This window comes from Coptis chinensis, chromosome 1, assembly GCF_015680905.1.
Source record: "Coptis chinensis isolate HL-2020 chromosome 1, ASM1568090v1, whole genome shotgun sequence".
NCBI classification, from domain to species: Eukaryota; Viridiplantae; Streptophyta; class Magnoliopsida; order Ranunculales; family Ranunculaceae; genus Coptis; species Coptis chinensis.
The window spans coordinates 15,317,300-15,331,868 of NC_141456.1; the positions used below are offsets into that span (position 1 = coordinate 15,317,300).

General features: G+C 36.2%; 1 protein-coding gene and 3 long non-coding RNA genes across 6 annotated transcripts; 1 reads left to right on the forward strand and 3 right to left on the reverse strand.

The window, feature by feature from the left end:
* Positions 1-207: 207 nt before the first annotated feature.
* LOC147522436 (uncharacterized) lies at positions 208-1,347 on the reverse strand. The gene is made up of 3 exons (XR_015195267.1): positions 1,285-1,347; positions 397-1,167; positions 208-273 (listed from the first exon to the last, which is right to left on the reverse strand). It is a non-coding gene; the product is annotated as an uncharacterized LOC147522436 (long non-coding RNA).
* A 996-nt stretch (positions 1,348-2,343) lies between these two features.
* On the reverse strand, positions 2,344-4,823 carry LOC147522437 (uncharacterized). 3 transcript variants are annotated; one of them, XR_015195271.1, is made up of 5 exons: positions 4,695-4,823; positions 4,441-4,492; positions 3,933-4,028; positions 2,469-2,549; positions 2,344-2,387 (listed from the first exon to the last, which is right to left on the reverse strand). It is a non-coding gene; the product is annotated as an uncharacterized LOC147522437 (long non-coding RNA). The 3 variants fall into 3 exon arrangements; XR_015195270.1 differs by having other exon boundaries at positions 2,457-2,549; positions 4,695-4,822; XR_015195272.1 differs by lacking the exons at positions 2,344-2,387; positions 2,469-2,549 and adding an exon at positions 2,557-3,197 and having other exon boundaries at positions 4,695-4,819.
* A 1,483-nt stretch (positions 4,824-6,306) lies between these two features.
* On the reverse strand, positions 6,307-8,198 carry LOC147522438 (uncharacterized). The gene is made up of 3 exons (XR_015195280.1): positions 7,546-8,198; positions 7,366-7,452; positions 6,307-6,398 (listed from the first exon to the last, which is right to left on the reverse strand). It is a non-coding gene; the product is annotated as an uncharacterized LOC147522438 (long non-coding RNA).
* A 168-nt stretch (positions 8,199-8,366) lies between these two features.
* On the forward strand, positions 8,367-11,418 carry LOC147522439 (uncharacterized). The gene is made up of 7 exons (XM_086593402.1): positions 8,367-8,554; positions 9,809-9,965; positions 10,171-10,233; positions 10,316-10,363; positions 10,498-10,563; positions 11,010-11,073; positions 11,170-11,418. Exons 2-7 carry the CDS (start codon positions 9,816-9,818, stop codon positions 11,205-11,207), a joined length of 429 nt encoding a protein of 142 aa, XP_086449528.1. The 5' UTR covers positions 8,367-8,554; positions 9,809-9,815; the 3' UTR covers positions 11,208-11,418.
* The last annotated feature ends 3,151 nt before the right edge of the window (positions 11,419-14,569 follow it).

Genomic DNA, 14,569 nt, shown 5'->3' on the forward strand with positions numbered 1-14,569 from the left:
GAAGGAAAAATGAAAAAAATTAAAAGGAACATACTTGAGAATCAGCAGAGATCACTAAGTTTGAAGATATGAGAATTGAAATTTCTTTAGCTAAATACCATATAAACAGACATCACCATTTAGTAGGAATTGAAATAGATTTGTATAGAACTATAAATTCAGGTGTTGTAAGATAAAAAAGAAGAAATTAGGGGGGGAAAAACTAACCAAGGTTCGCAAAAAGTTCTTCAACGCAATACTGACAAAATGTAATTACACACCAATTTGCAAAACCTACATAATTTGAATCAAGCAAATTAACCAATTAAGTAAGAGCAAATACAAATGTATCAATTTGATGACTATAAATTCAATGAGTAACTACTCAACACGTGACTATAAATGAAAAGAACTTACGGATTATAGTAAGACTTCTAGGTAAACAAAGTTTGGGGTGTGACTTTCCGAATTTGGAGGGAGGAGAATACTGATTCTGTCTGAAGAAATGCACCTTGATAGTGCGACATATAATTGACCGTGGCTGAAAACTTCAGTGCGAAGGTCAATCTCCACATACTTCACCAATTGTCCTTGTGACTTATTTATAGTCATTGCATAAGCAACACGCACAGGAAACTGTCTTTTTGTCATATGAAAAGGAAAATCAGAAGACGACGGTGACAAAGATATTCTTGGAATAAATGCATGATTACCCGCTTTTTCACCAGTCAAAATTCTTGTGAAAAGAACGTGAGGTCGACAGTGGACCACCATCAATCGGGTTCCATTGCATAATCCATCTTTGGGAGCAATATTTCGCAACAACATTATAGGACAACCGACTTTTAGGTTGAGACGAAACGGTGGTAGACCAGCTGGATCAAGTGAGTTTAGGTACTCATTTGGGTATTGATTAATATTGGCTGGATTCGTTGCATCCTCGTCTGCCATCTTGTCTGCAGCTAGAAAGAGAATACTTTCCCCTGGGAACATATTTAAAGCTGTTGCATTAATATCATTGACATCGTCATTGCGTGCAAATAGAATTGTGCGCTCAATTAAATATTCCGGTGTAACTGTGGTAGGTTGATTTAGCTGAGGATATGTAGTAGAAATGAGATCCTGAAGATTTGCACATCGATGAATTGTTGATGGTAGTTCAACTGTCTCACTTGGGTCACTTCCTATCTAATTAACCAGAAAATAGTAATGAATATTAGTACGAATAAAAATAGTACAAAGAATGATGCAAATGAATATCAATATTAAACAAAATAGTACAAAGAAAAATACACAATTTGGTACCTCCATTAAGAAATTTGCGAACGCAATATTTGCAGAGTTTCCATTTTCCAATCGCATATTTTGATCAAGAGTTAGAACATGAATGTGACTCCAGAGGAAGGAAGACCGTAAGGAAGCACGCACAATCTGTTATTGAACCCCTTTGGGTATAACTGGAAGCCATTGACGGAAGTCACCACCAAGTACAACTGTTATTCCACCAAAAGGTTTATTATTGTCGCGAGTATCCCGAAGTGTGCGATCAACTGCCTCCGACCCAATTTAAATTCCCATGCCATACGACACTGTTTCAAAACCCAGCCCATCCGACCCAATTTAAATTCCAGCCCAACAGAAGCCCAACTCATATAGCAGTTTTTGTTGACTTTTGTTGCTTTTTGATCAACTACTCTTGTTGCTTCTTAATAACCTGTCCACTCCCCACCATCTTTGGATTTGCCAAGTCATATTTTAGATCCAAAGATAAATAGATGGGTGTAGGGGGCCCACACTGTTATGTTTTATTAGATATAGTATATGCCTGTGCCGTACAACACTGATAAGCTCGACACACGCTACATACTACATAGTACGTACAATCTCTTCGTGCGGCGGCACTAACTCTCTTAAAGCCAAAAATTGAAAAATAACCACCCCACCCACCCCCACCAATTTTGATTGTTTTATTGGTTATTGGTTCCTGTCCCAAACTTTAGAATATAAAATGTTGCATAAAATTACCAACTTGATCTTCTCAATACCATGTATCATGTGAATATAACTTAGAGAAGAAAAACAAACTCGAATTGAACTGAAGTATTCAAAGTATTTTAAAATTTCAGCTGCAGTTTACCAACTAAAGAAATGGCTAAATATGCTATGATCCAATACCAGTTGGTCTAATTATACATCATATATATACATAATGGAAATTTCAAAATGAAAACAAAACTTATCCATGTGTTAGTTACCAGTTTCTACTGATAATTACATATCTGAAAAAAATATTAAAAATGTGAACAATTGAGGCCATCGCCACGGTCAACACCGGCTTTGGAGGAATGGATGATTGTGTCCTTCAAGGCTTTTATCAGCATTGTTCGGTCTTATGCAGATTATTAAACCTATATGCAACCAAGGTGTCAGATTTTTATCAAGTAATTCAATCCAGTTCTAGGATGCAGATATTTTACTTGTTCACGAACATGACATAACGCCGCCATGGGTCACCAACTCCAGTTAGCCATCTTTGCCTCGAACTTCCTCCATTGACATCCGCCAATAACCTGAAATCCATTACTTTGGATTATTTAGATAACAATAATAACATACACAAATGAATTATTACTTGCCACCGGTGCTTTATACGAAGCTCTAACGTTGATTTGAGCCCCCCTCATGGTGTGCATTCTATTGATACTATTACTAGCAGATTATTATGTGTGATAGCTATGTAGCTAATTGCTAGGTAGGAAGTGAATGGAAAACAATCAACATGTGGTCCTACACATGTGGTCCTAAACTCAGTAAATTGAGTACAACAAGGAATAAGGAAATAAAATGCTAATACAAAATATTCCAAAAGCAATCATTCATCATCATATGGAGGTTTCATACTGCATACAAAAATAGAATTAAACTTAAAGAAACAATACATCAATAATAACAGTGTAAATCAGAGTTTTCAAACTAATACAATGTATATGTGTAACTTATTAAAAAGAGTTCTAGTGGAGACTCAAGCCTTCCTTATGACAGCTTGATTTGCACCCTTTGCACCATTTCTACCTTGTGAGCCATGATCAAGGCTTTCTACCTATTAGCAGTGAGTTTGAGTGATCATAGTATCGAGCCAAAATGACCTCAAGGATGACTTTTCCAAAAATATCAAGAAACAGTCAATAATGAGAACCCAATCAAAGTAATGCATCCGTCTGTTTATAAAAATAACAACAAAAGACATTATTATTTTATTAGATCAGTACTCAACAAAAGACAACAATTTCTTTTATTCCTTAACGAATGGACCAAATAATTCATAGACATAGACCATGTACTTGGAAGAAGAATATCATCAAACCCTAGTGAAAGTCATTACATTCAATTAAATGCACAGAAAAATAAACTCGAAAGTCGAAACATCAATACTGCTGAGAATCTAAAATTGAATATTTAGAATTTGTTAAAATCTTTAGTAACCAACCCAACTTGATTTTTTTATCATTATCACCAAACGAAAAAAAATATCAAACTTGTATCCACAGTGTACAGTCTAAACCTATAGTGTACAGTCTAAACTTGAAGCCACAATTATAGTCTAAACCTGCAGCCTACAATCTAAACTTGAATCCAACGGAGACTCGCAAAGTGGTTTACTTGACACTTTTACATTGTCAAATGGTGATGTTAAATGATCACGACTTCTACTCTCCGGGGTCAGTGATGGCACATAAGTTTATTTTCTAATGTAAGCAGCAGGGCCTAAATCCATTAACTGTCTATGTACAACTAAAATTCCACCAACTTAGTGTCTTTTGTCTTGGAAGTTCCACAACATACCACCAATCAGTTAATAGGCCTTACATTTAAAGTGTAACCTACTTATCAAAGTTCTTGCTACTAAGCTCAGATTAGAAATATAAATTATATACAACCAAATTGTAATTTACCTCATTATGTAATTTATTTGGGTCACCAATTGCATCTGTAAAGTGTTGTAGGCTTTGCTCACTTCATGGTTCATTGGAGATTTGGAGCATGCAAAACTGACAGATGAATTATCAATGAAAAAAAATGTGTATTCTAAAAATCATTGGAAAAACAATTCCAACTAAAAGAGTACTTCATAATTTCAAATCATAAAAAGAAAAACTCAAATATAAACAACCAAACAAAGCTCAAATCAACGAAAACCTAATTATAAAACAAATGAAATTACATGTAGCAACATGAGACACAACATTTGCACCAACTGACATTTCTCAAGCAGATTGTAGGTGCATTCATACATATTAACGACTCAATTTCCATTTATCAATGCACAACCCACTAACAGATCTCCCAATGGTTTAACCAAATTGATAACTAAGCATCTTTAGAGTATATACCACACAAAGTACAAAGTAATATGAATATAACCTTTACAATTCAATTAGTGAGGATATACAACACAATTACCTTCAGGGAAGAACACGTAATAGTTGCCAAAATTCCAACCGGATTAAATCTTCTGCTACAAACGAAAAAACAAACACCAAAGAAGGAAAATAAAACTCAGGCACAAAACAATAAAAAACAATCATACCCTCTTACGGTATTAATGAAATAAAAAAAACAATCTTTATAGTGTTAAGAAAATGAAGACTGAGATGTTAGTGAAAAAGAAGAGAAAGATAACAGTAGGAGAAAGTAGCTATTAGAGAGAATCATACCTGATAGAGAGAGAGAGGCGGCAGATTTGATCTCGGTGGAGAATGAAGGAAATTTCTCTCTTTACCCTAAATTAGAGGAAAAAGATACAATGAAACCGTTTGCAACTTAGAGATGCATCACACTACTTGAGGTCACTTGAAAGTCCCCTGTCACAACTTGTAAAACACAATAATAGCCACTGGATGCAGGCCCTGCGGGCCCCACACCATTGCTTTTTATTAGATACTAGGGTATGCCCGTGCCTACGACCCGCGAGACCACGACGCGCCTGCAACATTATCCCGACAACTCATCGCTTCTTCGTCGCAAGGCGTACACGCATCTTAGGCGTAAAATATTCGGCACAAGACCAGCGAAACAACTCAATTTATAAATACAGCCGCAAGGCCATCCCAATTACCCATTATCTATAAGCCCAAATCAATTGGAGGCGCTAACAGTTTATGGGCTAGCCCAACAATTGTTGACTTTTGGTTGATTTTTGGATAGATTCTATAGTATTGATTACACTTAACAAAATTACACAAACTCTCCAAACATTTGGATCTACCATGTCACAACTTATAAAAGACAATAGCAACCATTGGATGGAGTCTATGTGGGCTCCACACCATTGCTTTTTATTAGATAGACTAGGGTTTGCCCGTGCCCTCCGGCACGTATGAACCGGCCTGTGGCACCACCTTTGAGCTTCTGATAGTAGGCTAATGTACCACATATCCAGTATAAATTTTTTTTGAAATCTTTTATCAGTTTCCAAAATTTTGGAGACACCTAGAAATTTATAAATTTGAAAGAGAATTTGTAAACAAAAAATTACTGATCAGCAGATCCTAAACATAAACAAAATTCAACAACCAGGTGTGGTTGGAACTTGATGTATGCAATGAACAAAGCATGTCAAACTACATACCAAATACAATGTCTTAAAATGATAGGTTTCATTTCCTCTTCATAAATAATGAAACAGTCCAACACACACGCACTTATCCAACTAATTCACATGTGAAGGTAATTTATCAAACGAGTTCTCAAGGCTTCAGAAGCAATTTAAATTACTCAAGATTAACCCGATTTCAAAAAGCAATAAAGATATATTAATGCCATACTATACCAAAATTTATTTATATGATAAACTACCCAAAACTAATGAACACAGATATAGAAGAAATGCATACACCACACACAAAAGGTAGAATTTATTCCAATTACAAATACGTATTATGGAATTAGTGATTCAAGTACAGTAAGTTCTAAAGTGGTCAAGAATCCACCGTGTTTTGTTATCTACTTGGATCAATGCAACAAATTTATTCTTTTCTAATGTTCGGTAAGTGGGTGCTAGTACAATTTAACTCAAAGGGAAATACAAAGGCGATATACAGGTCAATGCGGACATAAAAAGAGATTTACATTTGGTAGAACTGGTAGAAAGCTATAGAGGTTGAGTAAAAAAAATTGCAAATAGCCATTAAAGGACAATGATCCAGTTGAAATCAATAAGTTTAAGTGAAGCACATACCGGGCGTGATGATAATGGTATGGCGAGATAAAATATGTCTTTGATGGTAAATCTCAACAAAACAATTAGGGTTGTAACGTAGTACTTCACCTGCTACACGTCCCATCCCTTCGAATAGAATCCCCTTTGTAATAGTGAGGGTTTGCAGCTTTCTCGAGTGAATGGGATCAATAAGTGTTTTCTGCAAAATAAAGGACCTCGTATTGTCAATAAGGAACTAAAAAACTTATTACCAGCAAAAAATATTGTGAGATGGCTTTTTTAGTACACTTTCAAAAAGCGAGCTTCAAATAAAATATTGCTCTAGATTTTCTTCAAATCATTCAGTTGAATGTCATTACTTACATTGTTCAGGCCAACCTTATTGATATTGATAAAGCTCAACCTTTTACGAACTTGGAGATTTAACAAAGAAAGGATAGTTCTAATTTTATTGTGAGATTGGCTGAACAACAGTGTCGCGTGACAATCAGTTGGACGACTGGACCAGTGTTCATGAAAAACTTTTTCCAATTTCCTCTAGTATTTACTCGTGTAGTTTTTTTTTTTCATGTGACCAAATCTAAGCTGCATCAAATAATTTCTTGATCTAATAATTAACCTCCAGGGAGGTAGGAGTACTATCTTACGAAAAATGATGATTATTATGGAAGTCTAGGAGCTTTTAGGAAATCATCGTCTTTTGTGAGGTTGCGGATTAACATGTATGACCTTGGGTAAGTTTATGGGAACTTGTTCATTTGGATTAATTCTTGTTATTATATGTTACAATTCAGCCACCAGTATATTCAAAGTCGGAAAACTAAAACTTATCTCCTTATAACCATTAAACAGAACCAAGGACTCCCACCCTTAATAGAGAAGATACATTCTGCAATCATACTCTCTCCTCCCCCTCCCCCCATTCGCATTTCGTAACATTAGCTAACAACATTTGGTAACAATAATGTTCCCAGCAAAACAATGTGACAGTGTCAAATGTTAAAACATATGGTATTTTGTTTCACCCCATGTAATTATGAAACGAAACCAGAGTCTAGCACCTTGTCTATTCCTATATTCATGATTAGGCATCCCACCAACTATTTACTTACATGCATAACAAAATTCAAAGAATTACATCAAGACATGTTTCATGCATGTAGTACCTCAATTGCATATCCAATCTCTTGCAAAAAAACTGCCACATTGACCATCAACAGCTGCCCTGGCTCAACCGATAAATCAGCAAAAACCTGCACATACAGATCAACCATCACAATTAAACATAATCAACAAACCAAACACAAGAATGTAAAATAAGATGAACCAGAAAAAGCATTACTAACCAAAGCCAGCTGAGGTTTCCTAACTCCTGACCTCACAAAAGGTCTACTCAAGTTCAACTGAGTAATAGCCTCTTTCTGAAACTTATCCAACAATTTCGAAGTCTCGAATCGAATACCATCTCCAAAATCCAATCCACCAATCTCCTTAAAACTCACCAACTCCCCTCTATCCCTTACAACACCAAACTCATAACCAACTCCTGATTCCTTACAACACCAAACTCATAACCAACTCCTGATTTCTCCATTACTTAACCAGGTAAAAACATTTGAACTAAAACAACAATAAAGAAAAAAAATAGCCACAGTACATATCCACTGAAGATAATCCACCTTCTCAAACATCAAAAAACGTGAAAATCAAGATCCAAACTTTGGTAAAAGAGAAATAAAGGAAGAGGAAGATAAGAAGAGGAGAGAGTAGCATACCTGACATAGATCAAGAGTGGCGATTGTAGATTTGAGAAGAGAAGAAGAGAATCGAACCTAAAAGATTTTACCCTAAAGAAAATGATATTGTGGAACTGTACCTAAAGTTAGAGAATAGCACACCACTTAGGATAGCTTGAAACAGCCATGTCATAACTTGGTAAAAGACAATAACAACCATTGGATTAGGCTCTTTGAGCCCCACACCATTGTGTTTTATTAGATAGAGAAGATAACATTGTCTTATGAATCGGTCAACATGTCATCTAGCATCAAACTCAAGAATTTTCTGCCACCTCATTACAGTCAATGGCCCATTAATAGAAACTAGGCCCAAAGTTAAAAACATCTGGTCCGTCAAATCGCAATGATGCGTATCTCTATGTCGCTGAACGGTACATGTGAACAGTTTCAGAATATTGATCCGTGAACCCGAGTGCAGAGGAGCAGATCTTCCATATATTATTATTTTATTCGCGTCCTTCTTACAAAAAACGAAATCTCCTCTCCTCTCATCACTCCACAATCATTATAAAAAAAAAAAAAAAGTGGTTTCCAGTTTCCAGTTTTCAGCTCAAAGGTATACTTTTTCTCTCCCCATATTTTTAATTTGAATGTATTGATATTAATATGTTTAATTGGTATTGACTATTATTATTATTATTGTTTTAATGATGATTAGATCTGATTTAATGAGATTGTAGTAATTTTCCGTAAAATTAAATTGATTATTTATATGTCCGAGAGATGAGATGGAATGATTTGGGTCCGAGACAATGTATTAGTTAATCGATTAAGGAAATGAAGGATCATCTACCATTGAATTAATTATATTAGTTAAGAGTGGCTTCTTAAATATCCTATGGTGTGTATACCACTGAGATGGAGAACCGATTTACATAATTCACAGATTAGCGATTCCTACATTGGATAAACCTGCATCCAATTAGAACTTTTGTCCTTGTCTCTCATTTCCTCTCTATAAGGTTCGGGTTTCGTATGGTAAGTGTATTGTACTTGGAGTCTGGACAATATATTCCTCCTTTAACCAGAAACCCGACTGTGGAGAGCTCAATGCTGCGCTCTAAGACGATGAATAGCCTGAGATGGTACATGTTTAGCTGTTTGATGCTAATATAAGGTGTCTGATGTGCTGAGTTGAAAGTAATATGCAAATACGACAGTGTTGTCATGAATAGTATTGTTAGATTGGAAGCTGTTAGCATTGGTCATTTGGTGTTATTTAGTTCACATAGGGTATTATGCTCACTTGACCCAGTAGGATTTTTCATAAGTTTGTTTGCTTCCAGTTGGAACTATTTTGAACTGGCAATTAAAGTTCCACGAATGAGTCGTGGTACATGCTGCTAGTTTTTAGCTCTCTCTATTTCTTTTTAATAATTTTCCTGCTTAATAATCCTTTTAACCTCTGCTCGAAAGGGTCCTTCCAGATCGTCTTTCTGAAGAATATATCGTAGCCTTATCCAGCATCCTTTATTTTCCTATTTTGCTTCACAGCCTAAGCTATAAAATCATTCTAAGTCCCAATACGATTGCTACTCTTAAAGTCTGCTTCGACTCTACACTCGAAAAGATAAAAAAGAAAAAAAAAAAAACGGATAATTTTGTTGGAGATATTTATTGGTTCCCTGCAGACTTCTTCATGTGACAATAAACACCTTCAAATTGAGGGTCTTGGTTCTATGTTAAATTTTTTGAGACACTCTTTTTGTGTCTCATGTTTTAATTGGAAAAGAGTACATTCTGCGAAGTTGATTGGACATCAAAGTCTAATGATAACTGTTGTAACTGCTAATCTGTCTCTTATAATCAGGCAGAAAATGTTAGGCACAAATGCTGAGGATGCCAAGGAGCAAGAACTTGCAAAGACTAGTCCTGATGTCCAGGTTGATGGAGACTTCTCTAAGGATGACCAAAAAGATGTGGAGATAAAAGAAGAAAGTTCCATGCCCTCGGCAGCCCAGGAAGAGGTACTCTTACCTTCCTAACTTGCACTCAAACATTGCTTCTGAGTGTCCTTCATGTCGTTCATTAAATTGATAATGGAGCATATAATGGTCAATGTAATGGTAGGAGTAAGATATTGCATTGCTTGTAAGTTACTTAAATACTCAAATTTGATAAATCTCCACATTTACTTGTATAATAATATAAATTATATGTTATTGTTTGCAGGAGGCAATACTCAAGAAAAAATATGGAGGGATGTTACCAAAAAAGCCTCCACTAATATCTAAGGTAACAGCCATTTCTACTTGTACTAACTGTGTTGGTGCGGAATGATCAACTGTTCCTCAAGTAACAAAGGTTTTACTGTCAGGACCATGAACGGGCTTTCTTTGATTCTGCTGATTGGGCATTGGGCAAGGTACATAAATCTTTTGAGCTGTCTCCTGTTGACAACTAAGCATTCAATAAGTACATCACTTAGAAGATTGTGTCTGTTTGGCTGTGCTCTTTATTCCTAACAGTTTACCATTTCATTTGTGTTATATCATATAGCAAGGAGCAGGAGCACCGATTGAGAAGCCCAAGGGGCCGCTTGAAGCACTTCGGCCAAAATTGCAGGTACACAAAATATGCTTTTCCTATTACACATACCTGCAAAAAGAAGGATGCGGATGTGGAACTATCGAATAAAAATATGTATAGCACCAGTTCCAGAGCGAGGTAATTAGAGTGAAAACATGATTGAGATTGGTTAAGTAACATAAAAGATAGTGGTGGTTATTGATGAAGGCGTCTTTCTGCTATGACAAGATTGCACTGAATGCATTGCCCGATTGCACTGAGATTGGTTAAGTAACATAAAAGATAGTGGTAGTTTGAGATTCCATGTTGCCAACAATCAATGCTTAATCAATGTCACTTCACAGTTAACTAGACACAGACATGAAATTTGGTAAAAATTCTCATTGTATAATTGAAATTTGGCCCTCTAATCTGTAACTGTTTTTTTTTTATAACTCTTGTCTGATTTATAACTCTTTTGGTGTTTCTCTGTCTTTTATTAGCCAACACGAAATAATCAATCACGGTCGAGGCGATCAGCATATGCCCCTGCAGATAATGAAGATGGTAACACAGTTGTTTTTCTCATTTTTCTTAGAGTATTTGCTTTTGCTTTCTTGTTGCTGCAATTTATATTTTCTGATTAAAATCGTACTGATACAGATGTTGGCAATAACAACAATGGCGATTCTGAGGATTAGGGCTGCCTGAGCAACTTTTGGTGGGATTTGCTTATCTTGCAACGTCATGGCTATAGTAATATGGCGTTACTTCCTCAAAAGCTATAAACAATTGCTTCTGTATTTGTAATTGTAACAATGAGTTGATGATCTCTAACTCCACAACTTAGACCTGTTTGTACCTGTTTGTACTGTTTCAGTCATTTACAGTTTCGTCGTTCTTCTACTGAAATTTTGATTTCACTTGAGACCGCAAACACACAAGCACACACACAAAGGGTAACTGAATCTGGATGAAGTCCGGTTGAATGACTGTCAAGGCAAACCATTTTTGCCCCTGGGAAATGTAGTATGCAAGTTTCTTCAAAATGAGTTTGGTACTCAATGGTGGGGGTGCGTTGTGCATTGTATCTATAGTAAGGACATTGATTAAACGATGAACACAACCAACAAATGATGATGACAATCATCTCATATTATTATAACTTGTTTTCCTCTTCCTTTGTGTCCTTGTGAAAATGTCCACTATTTGCGTTCGCTCTCTGATGTCCAACCACTACAAAAATCTAAACTTCAAAAAGAACACAGAATCGCTATTAGAGACTCCTTATATTCCCACCATACCCACCTCGAATCCCCTACTTCGCTTGGGAGCACCTTATGGCCCCAGAGTGGAGAAAACATTGGTATCTATGGACATCAATGTGCACCGTCAGTACACTGTTCTAAAGTTTAAATGTATCAAGTACACTGTTCTAAAGTTTAAATGTATCGGTAAACCTAGTTTTCATTATTCCAATCATGGAAAAGTTGGAGAGAGAAGAAGAAGAAGATACCCAGGATTCAAATCGGGCTATTTCAAACCACTTGAGAAGTACATAAACCAATGCCTTTTTACTTTAGCATTGCCGAAGCCATTACACGTACCATCATATATCAAACAATATGTGAATCTTTAATTTTGTTCCTGATCAATAAGAAGCAATCACAGAAATAGATTAGATTCCATCGATTAATTCAAGTAGGCGGAGAATGCCTACAAATACAAGTCGAAGAAAACATAAAGAACCAACCAAAACTATACAACAACCAACAAGTCATCCCAAATCTGAAAACAAGAGACATTTTTTGTCATTTATCGGTAAAATCAGTATATATATAAATGAAAAAAATACACAGAGGACCGATATCCTACAAATACAAGAAACATAAATTACGACTGAAAAACAGAAAGGAACATTCCATAGGGGACACGTCTCCAAACCTACCATACCGTCAAGAAAAGGAAAAACAAAAACAAAGAAAGGTCGCTCCTCCCAAAACTCAAGATCAGAACATGAATGACTCCCATCTACACACAAAATGCTCAAAAGGGATGTCTTGAGACTCTTCAAAACATGAGGCATTGCCATCTTGCCACGAAAACTCAAATTGAACGCTCCTAAACGCCTTAAAGAACTTAAACCACTGGAAAAGGAAATAAGGTGACTGCCATCTTAGATGCTGTCCTTCATAATGTCGCCTATACCTCTCGATCCACATACCCCACAAAATAGTTTACAGTAACAAACTCCAAAGCTAATTACCAGATGAGGTGAAAAGGCGAAGACCAGACTCTGAAACAGATGAATCCCCCGATCACGACACACCCAAGAAACATGAGACTCTAAGAAAAAAATCCACCAATACTCCCAACACAAAGGACACCGCAACAAGACATGATGCACAGATTCCCCAGCCCTCCTAAACAACGGCCAGTAGTCAACAATAACTTTCTCATGCTTCTAACATGGTTAGTGGTAAGAATACACTCCAAAGAGGCAGACCACACAAAAAAGGAAATCCTAGAGGGAACTTTGGTTCTCCATATGAAAGGAGCAAAGAAGAAACAAACAGGAGAACAAGACTGGAGAGTACGCAGCCAGGACTAGTACTCATTACTCAATGAAAAAGACGTTTATTTTTTGATATGCAAAAGATAAAACATTAATGTAATAAAAGAAGATTACATTAACACTTGAATCATTAGCCACTAGCTAATTTTTCAAGAACAAAACCCCACCCGATCATCCCTATTACACCCTGATTACTGATTACAAAAGAAAGGAAAAAAGAGAGGAAATTATCATTATTAAGATTAATAACAAAGAAAACTAAACAAAACAGAAGACAAGAGACTGCAAGCAACAAGACACAAGCAGTTGCTATGCAAAACCAACTTACAAAACCCCAACACAAATCCTACGCCAGACTACTAAAACACCTTTCTTACCAGAGAACCATACTCACTTGTCCAAATTACGACAACAATAGATAACTAATCAAGCCTAGCCATAAAGGGAGCTAAAATGCCGACTTCCCAGTCATTCAAAGCTCTGCACATACCAAGATACACAACCCTCATTCCTAACTATGCAATCCATGATGGGGTTTACCTTTGAAGCCAGACATGCAGAACAACAAAGGGAAACAAGTAGCAAGGGAGTCACCATTTAACCATCTGTCCTCCCAGAAAAGGATCCTATCCCCACTCCCAAGTTTGTACTGAACCTCTCTCAAGAAAAGAGGGAGAACTCTACGAATGTCTTTCCAAACCCCACACGCAAAAGGACTGGAGACAGACCAACTTTCCCACCCAAAATGGTCTTCTCCGAAGCGAGAGACAATCACTCCTTCACAAACTCTGGAACTCCTCACCAAATCTCCAGAACGACGTGTCCAACAGGGTTTCATTAAAGAGGAACATGTCACACAGACTTTCCCACCCAATAAGTACATAGTACATGATTATCATTTTAATTTATATTTTGATTAGTGAAATACTGTTTTATTGATATATATCTAAACAATGATACAATAGGATGAAATATCCTACACTACAGTAGCATAAGATCGATGCGAGAAAGAAAAAAACGCAAAACAGGCTAGTCCAATTAACTCATAATGGAGTACCATCTAAAATTATCATGTGTACTTTCTTTATAATTTAGAACCAAAATACACCTTTTGTAGATAACTACATACTCTGTTTTTGGGCAAAAGAGATGGATGGTTACCGGGCTATTCTTGTTGTGATGGCAGATTTTGGTATAAAAAATGAAAATCCAAATCAATTAAACAACATACACCAACAGGAAAAGTATAATCAACCAATCATTCTGAATCATGCTAGTGAATTCAGAAAAATGGGAAAACCTTTGCTATTTATGTAGATGCGATTAGGAAGAAGCTCAATTTTTAACTTGAAATGGCTGGTCCTGATGCATAGAGGGCTACATTGTATATAAGAATTCAAGTTCTTATATTGTTGATTTGGTGCCCACATCTGCTTCTCAACCCAACATCCAAGATGTTATGGAGATTTTTGTCTGTTAATAAATATT

Excerpts from the sequence above, each read along its gene's own strand:
- LOC147522439 (XM_086593402.1), top strand. The coding sequence starts at position 9,816 with ATGTTAGGCACAAATGCTGAGGATGCCAAGGAGCAAGAACTTGCAAAG. Across the intron at positions 10,234-10,315 it reads AGCCTCCACTAATATCTAAG|GACCATGAACGGGCTTTCTT; the intron begins GTAACAGCCATT and ends TTTTACTGTCAG. Across the intron at positions 11,074-11,169 it reads CCCTGCAGATAATGAAGATG|ATGTTGGCAATAACAACAAT; the intron begins GTAACACAGTTG and ends GTACTGATACAG.